We start from the raw sequence: 12486 nt of genomic DNA on the forward strand, positions 1-12486 counted from the left end.
AATGTCATGAAGATAAGAATGAAATTATATATCTATTCAATTCATATGATTGGCATAGAAAAAATAAAATTAAATAGAATACGATTATTTTAATAATTATTCATCATCAAAATATTTCAAAAATTAAAAATAAGAAATATATATATATATATATATATTTGGAAAAATGGGAATGAGTAAACTCAACCAACATGATATGAATGTTTATTCCCATGTTCATGCGGATAAGCATTCTCATTGGAATGTGTGTTCGCATTCCAAAAGTTATACTAAACAAAAAAAAATGAAATGAGATTAGGAATGTCCATTCAATTTCCACCTCATTTATCCTACCAAGCATGCCCTAAGAATCATAAAATAGGCGACTTTTGCAGTCAGATCAACTGATCAATTTTTTTTAAAATATTTGAATTAAATAATATGAGAAAAATAAATAAGATACAATTTTCAGAAAAATTTTGAATTTGTTAGGGGATGGCTGAAGAATGAAAGACAAACATATCAATGAATATTCTGTTTTAATATTTAAATTAAATAATGTGAGAAAAATAAATAAGGTATGATTATCATAAAATTTGAATTTTTAAGTGGATTGCACAACAATCAAAGAGTTGTAATAATGCTAAAAAACATATATACTGTCAAAAGCTGTGGTTAACAATGTCAATTAGTAAAATATTATATTCTATTATTATCTCACAAAAAATTGAAAAGACGGTTTTACGAGTTATTTTTGTTTTATGATTCATTTTTGTTAGACATATTTTTTATCCGAATTGAACCATAAATTTTTTTAATTTTAATGCAAAATATATATTAATTTTCATTTTAGTATGGATCAAATCGAGCTGTATTACGATGAGACGAAATATATATGTTTCAAAAAAAACGATGAAGTCAATTAAATCTCTTGCGAGTTATCCGAGGATAACAAGAAGAACTCCACATCAGATGAACAAAATCAGATTAAAAAATCTTCAAAAAAAACAAAAAATCGAATTAACATAATTATTCAATCTCTAAATCATTCACCAATTAGTTTTACTATATTTGTTTAATTAATTAAAAATGTCGAAGGTACATAAGGTAGATGAAGTACCGCTCTTGTTTTCTTATCGCCAACGCCATAGCTTCTCCGCTGCCGTCGAAATGCAAAGCGCTCCGCCGGTTCCGCCGCGTCGACGCCCCGTCTATCTTGGTTTGGATGTTGGCACCGGCAGCGCACGCGCAGGTCCTTTTTGATTCCATCCCATCATCTATTTTCACGTCGAATATGGTGTGATTTTGCTGCTGTTGTTTGTGAGTGAACTTATCGGGTGATGGTTGTCGAATTGTAAATTATTAGTTCTTGGTTTTTTTCTGAATCATTTGATTTTTACGGTTGAATTCACGCGATTTTCTTGATATGGCTTATTGTTGGTCGTACTAAATGCGTTTACAGCTGCATTCATTTACCTTTCTTCGGCTTATAGTTTAAGGTAATTCGTTTAGATTTGATTACTTAATGGTCACTTTTTGAGCAAAATTAAGTTAACGGGCTCTTAGAAAAGAAGTTATTGCTGCTTATTGATCGGGTTGAAGCTTAAAACATTGGTTGATGATGAGTCATTATGGTTCTGCGTTTCAATTTTATATTTTATCTCAGGTTATTTTTATTTCAACATATCGAAATTGAGGAATGGCACATCTATGTTTATTTGAAATCTGGCATTACGGAGCTTGTTGCTGGATGCTCCCTCCCTCTCTCTTCTCTCATGTTTAAATTTAATACAGGCCTCTTTGATGAAGATGGAAAAATTTTAGGTTGTTCTAGCAGCCCGATACAGATTTGGAAAGATGGTGATTGTGTTGAGGTGACAATTGACCATTGCGAATTATCAAAATATAATTTAAATTATACAATTAGGCATACAAAATTGTCACACGTGTTTGGCATTTATATAAATCATATGCCTTGTTCTTTCGAATTCCAGCAATCGTCAACTGATATTTGGCTTGCAATTTGCACGGCTGTCAAAGCAGCATGCTCTCTTGCAAATATATCTGGAGAAGAAGTAACCAGTTTGGGATTTGCTGCTACTTGTTCTCTTGGTTTGTAAGCAAAAAAGTTTCTGAGATTGTTATTTATGCTACAATTATTTACGTCTACATCATGCAGCTTTTAGCTGGAGCTACTTTTTGCAGTTGCTGTTGATTATGATGGAGAACCTGTGACAGTTTCTTGGAGCAGTGACACAAGAAGAAATGTGATAGTGTGGATGGACCATAGAGCTGTAAAACAAGCTGAGAGGATCAATTCCTCTAGTTCGCCAGTGCTGGAATATTGTGGTGGGGCTGTATCCCCGGAGATGCAGCCACCTAAGGTATTTACACAAAGTTACTTTAAACTGAGGTCTTCTAGAAGGCGTTCCAAGTGGTAAATGTTTATGATGTATTAGATGTCAAGAACATCCTATGCTGAATTGAGGCGTTTGAACATTGGCCTTGTGACTCGTGTTTTCCAGCACATGGTTAGGAACTTTACAGAATACCGCAACTATTAGGATGTTTTCTGCATCTGAAAAGGACTTTTTCGATCAGTTCAAAGTATTATTAAATGTCACACGTCTGCTATTTGCGAAATGTTCCTCACCCCATTCCCTGGTTGTTAGATACAAGGTTTTCCCGAAATAATTTGGAATTGAAATCACCATGTCAATCCGACTCATCAGCAGAAAACCCTTGAATGCTTACATTTGTTCTTTGAGTCAACCTTCTGCATTTTTCAATGAATACTTCAATTTTTGATGCACAATTGATGGTTTTGCAGTCTGAAAGTTTCTAGTTTGTACAAACGTTGATATAATTTATCTTAGGTTTTCGTAAGAGGCTTTAATATCTATAAAATTGGATCATCACCATATCCTCAGTTTTAGATTCTTGCTTAAACCGTGACAATAAACATAGAACGAGTTATTTCTGTTCAGGAATTTGGCAGAAGATTCTGCTTTCACGTAGTAAAAATATAGTTAACGAATGCCTTGGTTAATTTGACACTCGTCCAATCAAGTAAATATGGACGATACATTTCTTCAGTAAATCATTTTGCATAGACAAAACCAATTGCAATTTACACAACAAATTACATCAAGGTGCCTTTTCTTTAACCAGCTTTATTTATTTGTGGGAATATAACATCTGTCAATAATGTGACTTTGTATAAATATTGTCTCTGGAAATTTGAGTCTGACATGTGTTTTGATTGAATTGAATATCGGAGACAATGAAAATCATCGAGTCTTTAAGGGTAAAGTGGTAAACTGAACTTGTGGTGAAAATCATGTTAGAAGATATGGATATAGGGAAGGTTAAGATGTTGGCGGTAGGTCACTTGAGAAAGGGAAGACAACCTTCTTGCAGCAGAAGGATTAAAGTTTATGTTATCAAACGATGAAATGGATATGGTTAACTTGAAACTTTTTGACTTTTTAGGTAGTTTTTATTTTCCTTATTTCAATGATGTTAGGGATGGGGGAGTCAGCCTTAATTTTCTTGTTTTTAATTTACATGTGACACCTTTTATTTTCCGTTCAGTTTGGTAATATGTCTCTGATTGTAATGGCAGTATGTTAAGGTGATTTTTTTTTTATTTTGTGAGGCAAATGAAGAAGTAAAGAAATAAACGATCACGAGTGCATTTAATATTGCTGAACGTGTTTATGGATTCTGCAGTATTCTATTTGCAGCTTTTGTGGGTCAAAGAAAATTTGCCAGAGTCTTGGTCGATGGCATTTAGGTGGATGGATCTAAGTGATTGGTTATCATATAGGTAAAGCCCTGAAATATTGCCTGTCGTGCTACACTGGTGAAACAAATTCATATCTCATATCAATTCTTTCTTAGAGCAACAGGAGATGATACTCGGAGTCTTTGCACAACGGTCTGCAAGTGGACTTATTTAGGTCATGCACATATGCAACAGATCAACGAGAAAGACTCCCGTGACATGGAAGCTCTTGGATGGGATGATGATTTTTGGGAGGAGATTGGTTTAGGTGATCTTGTGGATGGTCATCATTCCAAAATCGGTATGTATCTAACTTTATGTGTGTACAACTAGTAAAACATTTTGACTTGAAGAAGTTTCCTTAGCCTCCTTGTACCATTTATTAGTTGATATAATATATTACTTTTCTTAAGATATTATTGGATCATGATGAATTGGTATATGCCACTAAAATGTAAAGAAAAGGATCTGCCTTGTGTGTTTCACAAATTACTATGGCATTCTTTCTTGGGTGTGGAGATATTTTCGATCTTGATTTTTCACTGAACAATTTTGATGTGTAAATTCTGAATAGGAAGTCATTTGAGTGTAGGTTTAAAGAGAAAGTTCCAAATTGTACGAAGTTCCTGCAAATTCTTTCTTAGGCCCCTACAATAACTCTTTTGTCTACATCTTGATCCTGTGGTGCTTTTTGGCATTTTTTAATGCTTCTAAAATACTGTTTTTAAGCTAATATGTTTGGTGTTATTGTTTAATTGTTTTATGTGAGTATTTCTTGATTTTTACCTGAAATTATGTTTACAGGACGAAGTGTAGCTTTTCCTGGTCATGCTTTGGGCTCTGGGCTCACACCTGATGCTGCGAAGGCAAGGAGTCCTGGATCTTCTTGCCCAAGCGATGCTTCTTGATTGTATTAATAATGTTAAAGAACCACTTAACCAACATGAGAGCACATGCATTCATATGTTTTAATAGGACAATATTTTCTTAATATTTTTTATTCTTGAATCTTTCATTTTTTAAACTGCTTTATGTACTTTACTGGGGCTCTTCATTCTATCTGCTAAACAAAATCATATTTTCAGGAATTGGGTCTGGTGGCTGGAACCCCAGTTGGATCATCGCTGATAGACGCTCATGCTGGTGGTGTGGGAGTAATGGAAAGTGCGCCGGCCTCAGATTTAGAATCTAAAGGTTAATATTTTTTTGTTTTCTCAAAATGACTCAGCTTGTTTGGTTTCATTTTCCTTGTTTTGGAAAGAGAAGATTTGTTTCTGTAAATGCAGACTCATCTAAGCTATTATCTGATAGTGGTGTCATATTAATATAATTTATTAAATTTTGTTTTTAATATATAATATAATATAATATAATAATAATGTCTTTTCGGGAAGCGATACAAATATGAATTAATAGTAATAATTTTGTTGGGAGATCTGAAAATGAGGGAAAATATATTTTGGGGAATGATAATAAAATGGGTTGACAATATTTGCCATTGTTATGGGAAATGAAGAATCATCGAATAAACCAAAGAATTGGTTCTGTTGGAAAGTCATATGTTCCTGTATATGTGTTTATTTGGGAGTTTTGGACTTGCAGAGGTTGATGAGGAGACTATATGTCATAGAATGGTATTAGTATGTGGAACTTCTACATGCCACATGGCTATCTCTAAAACCAAGCTATTCATCCCTGGGGTCTGGGGGCCATTCTGGTCAGGTAACATTTTTTTATTTTTTTTGTAGATGGTGAGGTGACACTCTAATTCAACATAATATATGTTTTTGGTTTCTTTATCTCTAGCACGAACAGCCACAAGCCCTTTCATTTTATTCAATGTTGCAGGAAACAAAAGAACAATTTACTGAGTCTCCTTCTCAACTTTATTCCAAATGGCTTCTGTTAAATGATCATTTTTTTTAAACAAAAGAATCAATGGTGGTCAAATGTATTTTTTTATCCCAATAGGTGAGAAAATGGGATGACTATAACATACGAGCTATGGTTAGAATTTTTTTTTGACGAGGCTATATTTAGAATTTTGAAGCTACAATAAAAGCCACTTTTACCACACTTGTATAGTGAGGCAGGGAAAAATACCTTGTGGGGATTATGCTGCTCAATTTGTCATTAAGATTCAAAAAGTTTCTATTATTTTCTCGTCTTACGTATGCGACATGACTAAAGTTGGAAGTTGGTGATAGGATGTCGAGACACAAATTTAGTGGAAAATCATGGACTAAAAAATCTCATGACTTTTAAAATTATTTCCTAATCCAACATGAATACCTCGAGTCCAATCACAAACACGTGTTATACTCAAAATATTAAGACATGGTTTTAGTACAATAGTTGCACGAGTCTACTAATTCAATTGAGTCACTTAAACTTGTTGTCTCTCAAGCCATTATCAACAAGCTTATGCCTGAATGTAAGATTAGCAATCGCCTAAGCCTCAAGTATTCTCTTCGTTCTTTTCTCACACACTTTCTTTACATGAATCCGTCATAACTGTAGACATAATTATTTTACTACTCTAAAAAAAATTTCAATAATATCACGTGACCATTATCTCTAAATGTCAAACATGAATTTCCTCCCATATACTAGACTAGTGCTAGCAATTTATGGAACTGACGTCCCTAAAAACTTACAATGTGCTAGGATCATTGATTCAAAAAAAATCCATCAACAATAACACAAATCAGTTATCATAATCTTTAGCATTCAATCATGTCAATAACATAGAAATCAAGAAAGTTCCTCAGTTCTATTCAGGACTCTCTAACTCCATGTTCGGCACACAATCAAGACAAGATTAAGCTTAAGAAATGTTAGTTCTGAGGTTCTTACAGAAGTTTTTAGTCTCCTTGAGCATTTTTTGCCACTAACACTTGAAGCTTAGTGTGGGGTGATTCTTTGAGGCTCGTTAGGAGAACCTCTCGATCTCTTAGTTTGAGGCTCGGTGGAAGAGAATAAATATCATAACACGAGATTGTGAATATTTTTACTGGTAATTTTATTAATGCAATCTATCTATATTTATAACAGAGTACAATTGATTCAAATAAAGACAATCAAGTCCTTATAAAAACCATATCCTAACCATAAATAAAATATCACCATATCCTACCAAAATTAAAAATAACAACAAATCCTATTTCTAAATAAAGATGTTAGCATTTCAAATTATTTTTTGGGCTTGACTTACAATCTTGTTGTAATGGTTTATTACGTGTAAGGCCCAATGACATTGATATCCCCCCCTTGGATCATGGTTATCCTCAACCATGAGAAAAGGGTATGCAACCACAGTTCGTGCAAAGAGGCACTTGGATATCTTCAAGAACAATTATAGCTGTTGGAATATTTCAAGGATTATAAGCATAGATGACAATAGTTCTTAAATTCTTCCACCGTAACCCTGGATGATCTAGTTCTGACTTCAGAGACCTGAGTTGGATCCTCTTCTCGATAGAAAGAGACCAATGCTTGTTTTTCTCCTGCAAGTGTTGGAGTCGAAAAAATTGTTTGCATAATCTAAACCATCCCAACATATTTGATTCTATTTTATACCTGGGAAAAATGAGTTTCGAATACCGAGGCATGTTGAGATGGCCATTGGTGCTACCTCGTCGTCCTTTGGAATGCTGGTCGTTGGTGCCCCATTGATTCGTGTCCTCTTCTCTGATCTCGTTCTTTCAAGCGCATGGTTGACAGACACATGGAAATCTTTTCCAACTTATCCGAAAGAGCTTGTTGCCGTTTCTTGGCAGCTACCTTGTACTATTGGATAACTTTCTGCAAAAGCTTTAAAGTTTTGTTGAAAAACGTGATATCCCTCTTGTACCAGTTTGTTATGGTCCCATGTTTTAGATTCAGTAATGGGGTGATTCTTTCAGGCTCGCTAGAGAGAATCTTTTGATTTCTTTTTTTGAGACTCTTGGAAGAGGACCTCAGATCTCGTAAGACAAGTTTGTGAATAATTTCTTGATAATTTTACTATTGCAACCTATCTCTATTTATAACAAGTATATAATGATTAAACAAAGATAATAAAATCTTAATAAAAAAATAAAATATCACCATATCATAACCAAAATAAAAAGATCATTTGATCATAAATAGAAGTATCACCATGTCCTAACAAAAATATAAGATAACAACAAATCAAATTTCTAGATAAAAGATAATAGCATATCAGTTTATTTTTTGGGCTTAACTTTCCATCTTGCTGCAATGGATTATTACATGTAAGGCCCATGACCCATCACATTTAAGCACCTTAGCTTCATAACATCAGAAACAAGATTCTGGTGTAAGAACCTCAAAGAAAATAACATGGAAATGCATGATGTCATGCACCATGCAAAACCCTAGCCACCGTCTATGCACACCGTTGTGCAGTGGACATGCTATAAGTTGAGAAAAACTTTAAAATATGCAAGGTGCTGCACACTGGGTGCTTGAAATTCCAAAATACCACTATTTATGCACAGGGCATCTACCGTGAAATTAACCTGCACACTGCATGACACCATTGATTGGGTCGATACGGAGCTGCAAAAGGCAGTCAAAATTTCAGAAAATACAATCAACATCACATGGTGGCCATGCACTAAGCTATGCTAATTACTTCCTTAGAATTTTGTCGAAAACTTGATTTTTCGATCCATTCAGAAGTTCAAGTTACACACTAAAATATTAGGTTCGAATCATTTTTAAACGATAATTTTGAGAAAATTATCGTAAGTACAATTCAGGACCTTACAATAGCTAAAAAGATTGTGACTGGAGTCTCCAGTGGTTCTCTCATCTCTGAATAGTTAATGTATTTCTTGTTCTATTCAAGAGGTGACTAAGTACTAACATCTGACTTGTTCAACTTCACAAAATTCTTTCAGCTATGGTGCCTCAGTATTGGCTTACAGAAGGAGGCCAGAGTGCCACTGGCGCTTCACTAGATTATATCATAGAGAACCATATCGCTTCTCCACATCTGGCGAATCGAGCGGCTTCTCGATGTGAGATTGCCTGAACTTCTCACAGCTGTTTAATATGGTTTTATATTTTATGTTAGGTCTATTTCTCCCGCCTAATCGCTTTTAAAAATTTTCCTCTTTCTGGTCTTGTAGGCATTTCAATATTTGAACTTCTTGGTGAGATACTGGAGTCGGTGAAACAAGAACTAGGTTCTCCTTTTCTCGCTGCTCTGACTAATGATGTTCACGTCCTCCCCGATTTTCATGGAAACAGGTAAAAGCTTAAAATTTTTTCGATCCTTTTATATTTGGAACTCGCAAATATAAATTGTTGATTGCCTTCTAAAAAGCAAATATAAATTGTTGATTGTACCTTCTAAACTTTTATTTTAGATCTCCGATTGCAGATCCAAAATCGAAAGGAATGATATGTGGCTTAACTCTTGATACAAGTGAAAAGCAGCTGGCTCTTCTTTATCTTGCCACAGTGCAGGGAATTGCATATGGGACACGACATATTGTAGAGCATTGCAATTCCCATGGACACAAAGTAAGGAAGTTGATGCATGCGATGTTTCATCCTATATTTTAAGCAATTTCTCTGTGCTATAGTTGGAAATCATTGGCAGATATTACGCTAGAAAAATTGTAGTTATAATTGTATTGTTTCTTAATAATTACAATTGTTAGGATAATTCATGTAGATCTTCTTTGTTGTGCTTGGTAGGAAACTCCAGCATTTTAAACTAATAATTAACCCTCCCGCCTATAGTGTTTTTCTCTCTCTAGGGTGCTATACATACTTTTATACACAATCATGAAGTTGTCGCAAATTGGAGTTTTAAAAGCAAAAGTATTTGTAGAATTTGGGATGCCATAAAAGGAGAAAATTTATTATGTTATTATAATAGTGAAATGATATTTTGACTGCCTTCTTCATAGGTGCATAGAAAAATGCATACTACAAATAAATATCGGCTTGAGGGTTTTAGTTCTCAATTAAAACTTTCATGAGTGGTTTTGGCCGTTTTGGCATAATGTGGTGTGGGTCCACTTTGTTATTTACCCCAATTTTTGTGTCATTACGTTGGCAGCGTTGCTTGCTTTCTGCTAATTGCTTTAAGTTTATATTGATCACATTATCCTGACATCTCTGGTGCGCCGTGTGCCATATAATTTTATAAGATGAACGATCTGATTTGTTCTTAAAATTAACACATATGTTGCATTCTCAATGACTTTTGGCCATATGTTATTCCTATCTGCTCATTGTCTCCAGATTGACACGTTGCTTGCATGTGGTGGACTTGCAAAGAATTCGTTGTTCGTTCAAGAGCATGCAGACATCATAGGTTATCTTTGTCTCTCTACATATATACATGTGCGCATTTGCGCATACATGCATTCGTACCAGTGAATATGCTTGGAAGAAGATGACTTCCGAAAGTTTATTTTGTAACTTTGTTCCATCTATCTCTCCAATAAGTTATCTTGAATCTTGAATGGGTTATAGTTTAGCTGCACACGTGAACCATTATGTTTTTTTATCTATAATCTTTACACTGTCCTAGTATAATGGCCATAGCAGTCGGAATGTTTTGGAAAAATAAAACTCACAAACTTTGTATGCACATTCATTGTCAGCTTCACTTGTTACTGGCCTCCTTAGATGGTGATTGACACATAATGTTCATTTTAATTCTGTGTTGGAGAGAATTTCAAAGGGTTTTGCATTTTTCCATTGACGCCTTTAGATGGCAGTGATCATACTTGAAATTTCCAGACTTGATCTATGCCTGTTTTGGAGGGGAGAAGAACTCGATCCACGATGTCTTTTTTTCTTGCCTTGAGTTGAATACTTCTTTTCCTTTCTAAATTTCAGACTGAAGATACTTTTGGCAATACTGTATATTTGGGCAGGTTATCCTATAGTTCTTCCCCGAGAAAATGAATCTGTGTTATTGGGTGCTGCTATTCTTGGTGCTGTTGCCTCGAAGAAATATTCCACTGTCCGAGAGGCCATGAGAGCATTAAATGCAGCTGGTCAGGTATGCATGTAACTGCTTCTTGTTATATCCAAAATGATTTAATCGTTAAAGGGAGAGAGATGGTTATCAATATTACACGATCTTCAGCTATAACACTTGAGTTCGTAGCATGATACAAGTCATGTGGTAAGCATCTCTTCCGCTTTTGCGCATATATATTTTTCGCCATTGTCATCTGCTTAAAACTATAAAGAGATGCAGACCAAGTAAATCCTCTATTTTTATCATTTATCCTCTCTTCTTCTCCTTTGGATTGTTCCATATTCTGTCTACGTTTCTGATCTATACCATTTATGAGACGAGTATTTATCTAGTTGTAGGCTTGTAGCACCTAAGCATTTTACGAAGATTCACCCAAATTTTGGTTTTAATTTTATATTTTTGGGAAATGTTTGGGGAAAATGTTTTGAAAGATTAAACTATTTTTTTTATTGTTTTATCAGGAGGCATTTTTTTATTGTATGTCAAATATTGTAAATTTTGTTTAAATTGGTATTTGTAGAAAATATAATAGGGACGACGGTCCAAATAAAATGAGAGATTATTAAATACTTTTAACGATCCATCTTTAAATATTTGCTATCTCTTGGATTTATGGTTTTTCATAATTTTTAATAGGTTGTGCATCCCTCTAAAGATCCAAAAGTAAAGAAGTACCATGATGCTAAATATCAGATATTCCGGGAACTTTACGAGCAGCAGCTGTCTATGCGTTCCACGATGAATCAAGCTCTTTCATAGGTTTTTACCTCGATTTTTCTCCGTTGTATCGAGGAATTCTTGGAAAGTTGGTACTTGTTTTATCTTGATCTCTTGCATATTGGTTTGGGCAAGTAATTATCGTGTATATAGATAGATAATCTCGATATATTTTGTTCCTTTAAAACGATTATAGTTTTTACTGCTCAAGTAATGGGTGTTTGTTACAGCATAGGTTTGCATACTTTTCTGCATCCGAATTTGTAGAATCAGTTGAAATGTTCTTTCTGAACGTGCAAGTGAAGCGTTATTTCACTGTTCAAATAATTGAAGTACCATCGTTGCACGTTGTCTAATATTATTTTATTACTTTTTGCCGTATGATGGTGGCAAAAAGTTCCATGTCTTAAATCTTCTTTCACGAACTTTATGTGAGTGAAAAAGTCTAATGAAAAAGTTTATTAGGATAATTATTTCAACAATGATTATCTTTTAAATATATTTTGAGTCCTTTAATTGAGGTTTGTATAGAAAAAGCAATATGTATTGCACGAACTTCACGTGAGTCAAAAAGTCTAATGATAAAGTTTGTTAAAATAATTATTTTAACAATGTTTCTTTTAAAATTATCAATATGTGTCGTTTAATTGAGGTTTATGTTATTTGCGGAAAGTAAAAGAAAGAAGCCCTACATGGACTCGTCCAATTTCCTAGCCGCGGAGAAAGTTATCGGAAAGAAAGTTAATGAGCGTCAAGGATCTATCTTATGGTCTAGCGGCAATTGTGAGGTCCCGAGATTCAAGAGGTCTTGGATTAGAATACTGCTTGCGTGAGTTATTTAGTTATATAAAAATATTTCTGAAAGTGTGTTGTTTTATAGTATTAGTGGTTTGTTCTTTTCGTTGTTTATTAAGTGAGTGAATAATAAAATAAAGAACACGAGGACACCAGAATTTTAATGTGGTTCGGTTCAACTGACCTACATCCA

At 34.2% G+C, this 12486-nt stretch overlaps 1 protein-coding gene across 2 annotated transcripts; it reads left to right on the forward strand.

Moving 5' to 3' along the window:
• Window positions 1-1068: 1068 nt before the first annotated feature.
• Window positions 1069-11708, forward strand: LOC142530529 (uncharacterized). 2 transcript variants are annotated; one of them, XM_075636364.1, is made up of 15 exons: window positions 1069-1231; window positions 1774-1853; window positions 1974-2091; window positions 2185-2363; window positions 3726-3808; window positions 3883-4067; window positions 4571-4632; window positions 4852-4960; window positions 5369-5488; window positions 8674-8793; window positions 8905-9025; window positions 9145-9301; window positions 10031-10103; window positions 10672-10799; window positions 11418-11708. In XM_075636364.1, the coding sequence occupies exons 1-15, from the start codon at window positions 1069-1071 to the stop codon at window positions 11538-11540; spliced, it is 1821 nt and encodes a 606-aa protein (XP_075492479.1). In that variant the 3' UTR covers window positions 11541-11708. The 2 variants fall into 2 exon arrangements, with proteins under 2 accessions (XP_075492479.1, XP_075492482.1); XM_075636367.1 differs by lacking the exon at window positions 1069-1231 and having other exon boundaries at window positions 1835-1853; window positions 1974-2095.
• Window positions 11709-12486: the final 778 nt, after the last annotated feature.

This window comes from Primulina tabacum, chromosome 2 (assembly GCF_025594145.1).
Source record: "Primulina tabacum isolate GXHZ01 chromosome 2, ASM2559414v2, whole genome shotgun sequence".
Classification (NCBI taxonomy): domain Eukaryota; kingdom Viridiplantae; phylum Streptophyta; class Magnoliopsida; order Lamiales; family Gesneriaceae; genus Primulina; species Primulina tabacum.

Coding starts and splice junctions, on each gene's coding strand:
- LOC142530529 (XM_075636364.1), top strand. CDS start 1,069: ATGTCGAAGGTACATAAGGTAGATGAAGTACCGCTCTTGTTTTCTTAT. Junction 5,489..8,673: donor CTGGGGGCCATTCTGGTCAG/GTAACATTTTTT, acceptor AAATTCTTTCAG/CTATGGTGCCTCAGTATTGG. Junction 8,794..8,904: donor GAATCGAGCGGCTTCTCGAT/GTGAGATTGCCT, acceptor CTGGTCTTGTAG/GCATTTCAATATTTGAACTT.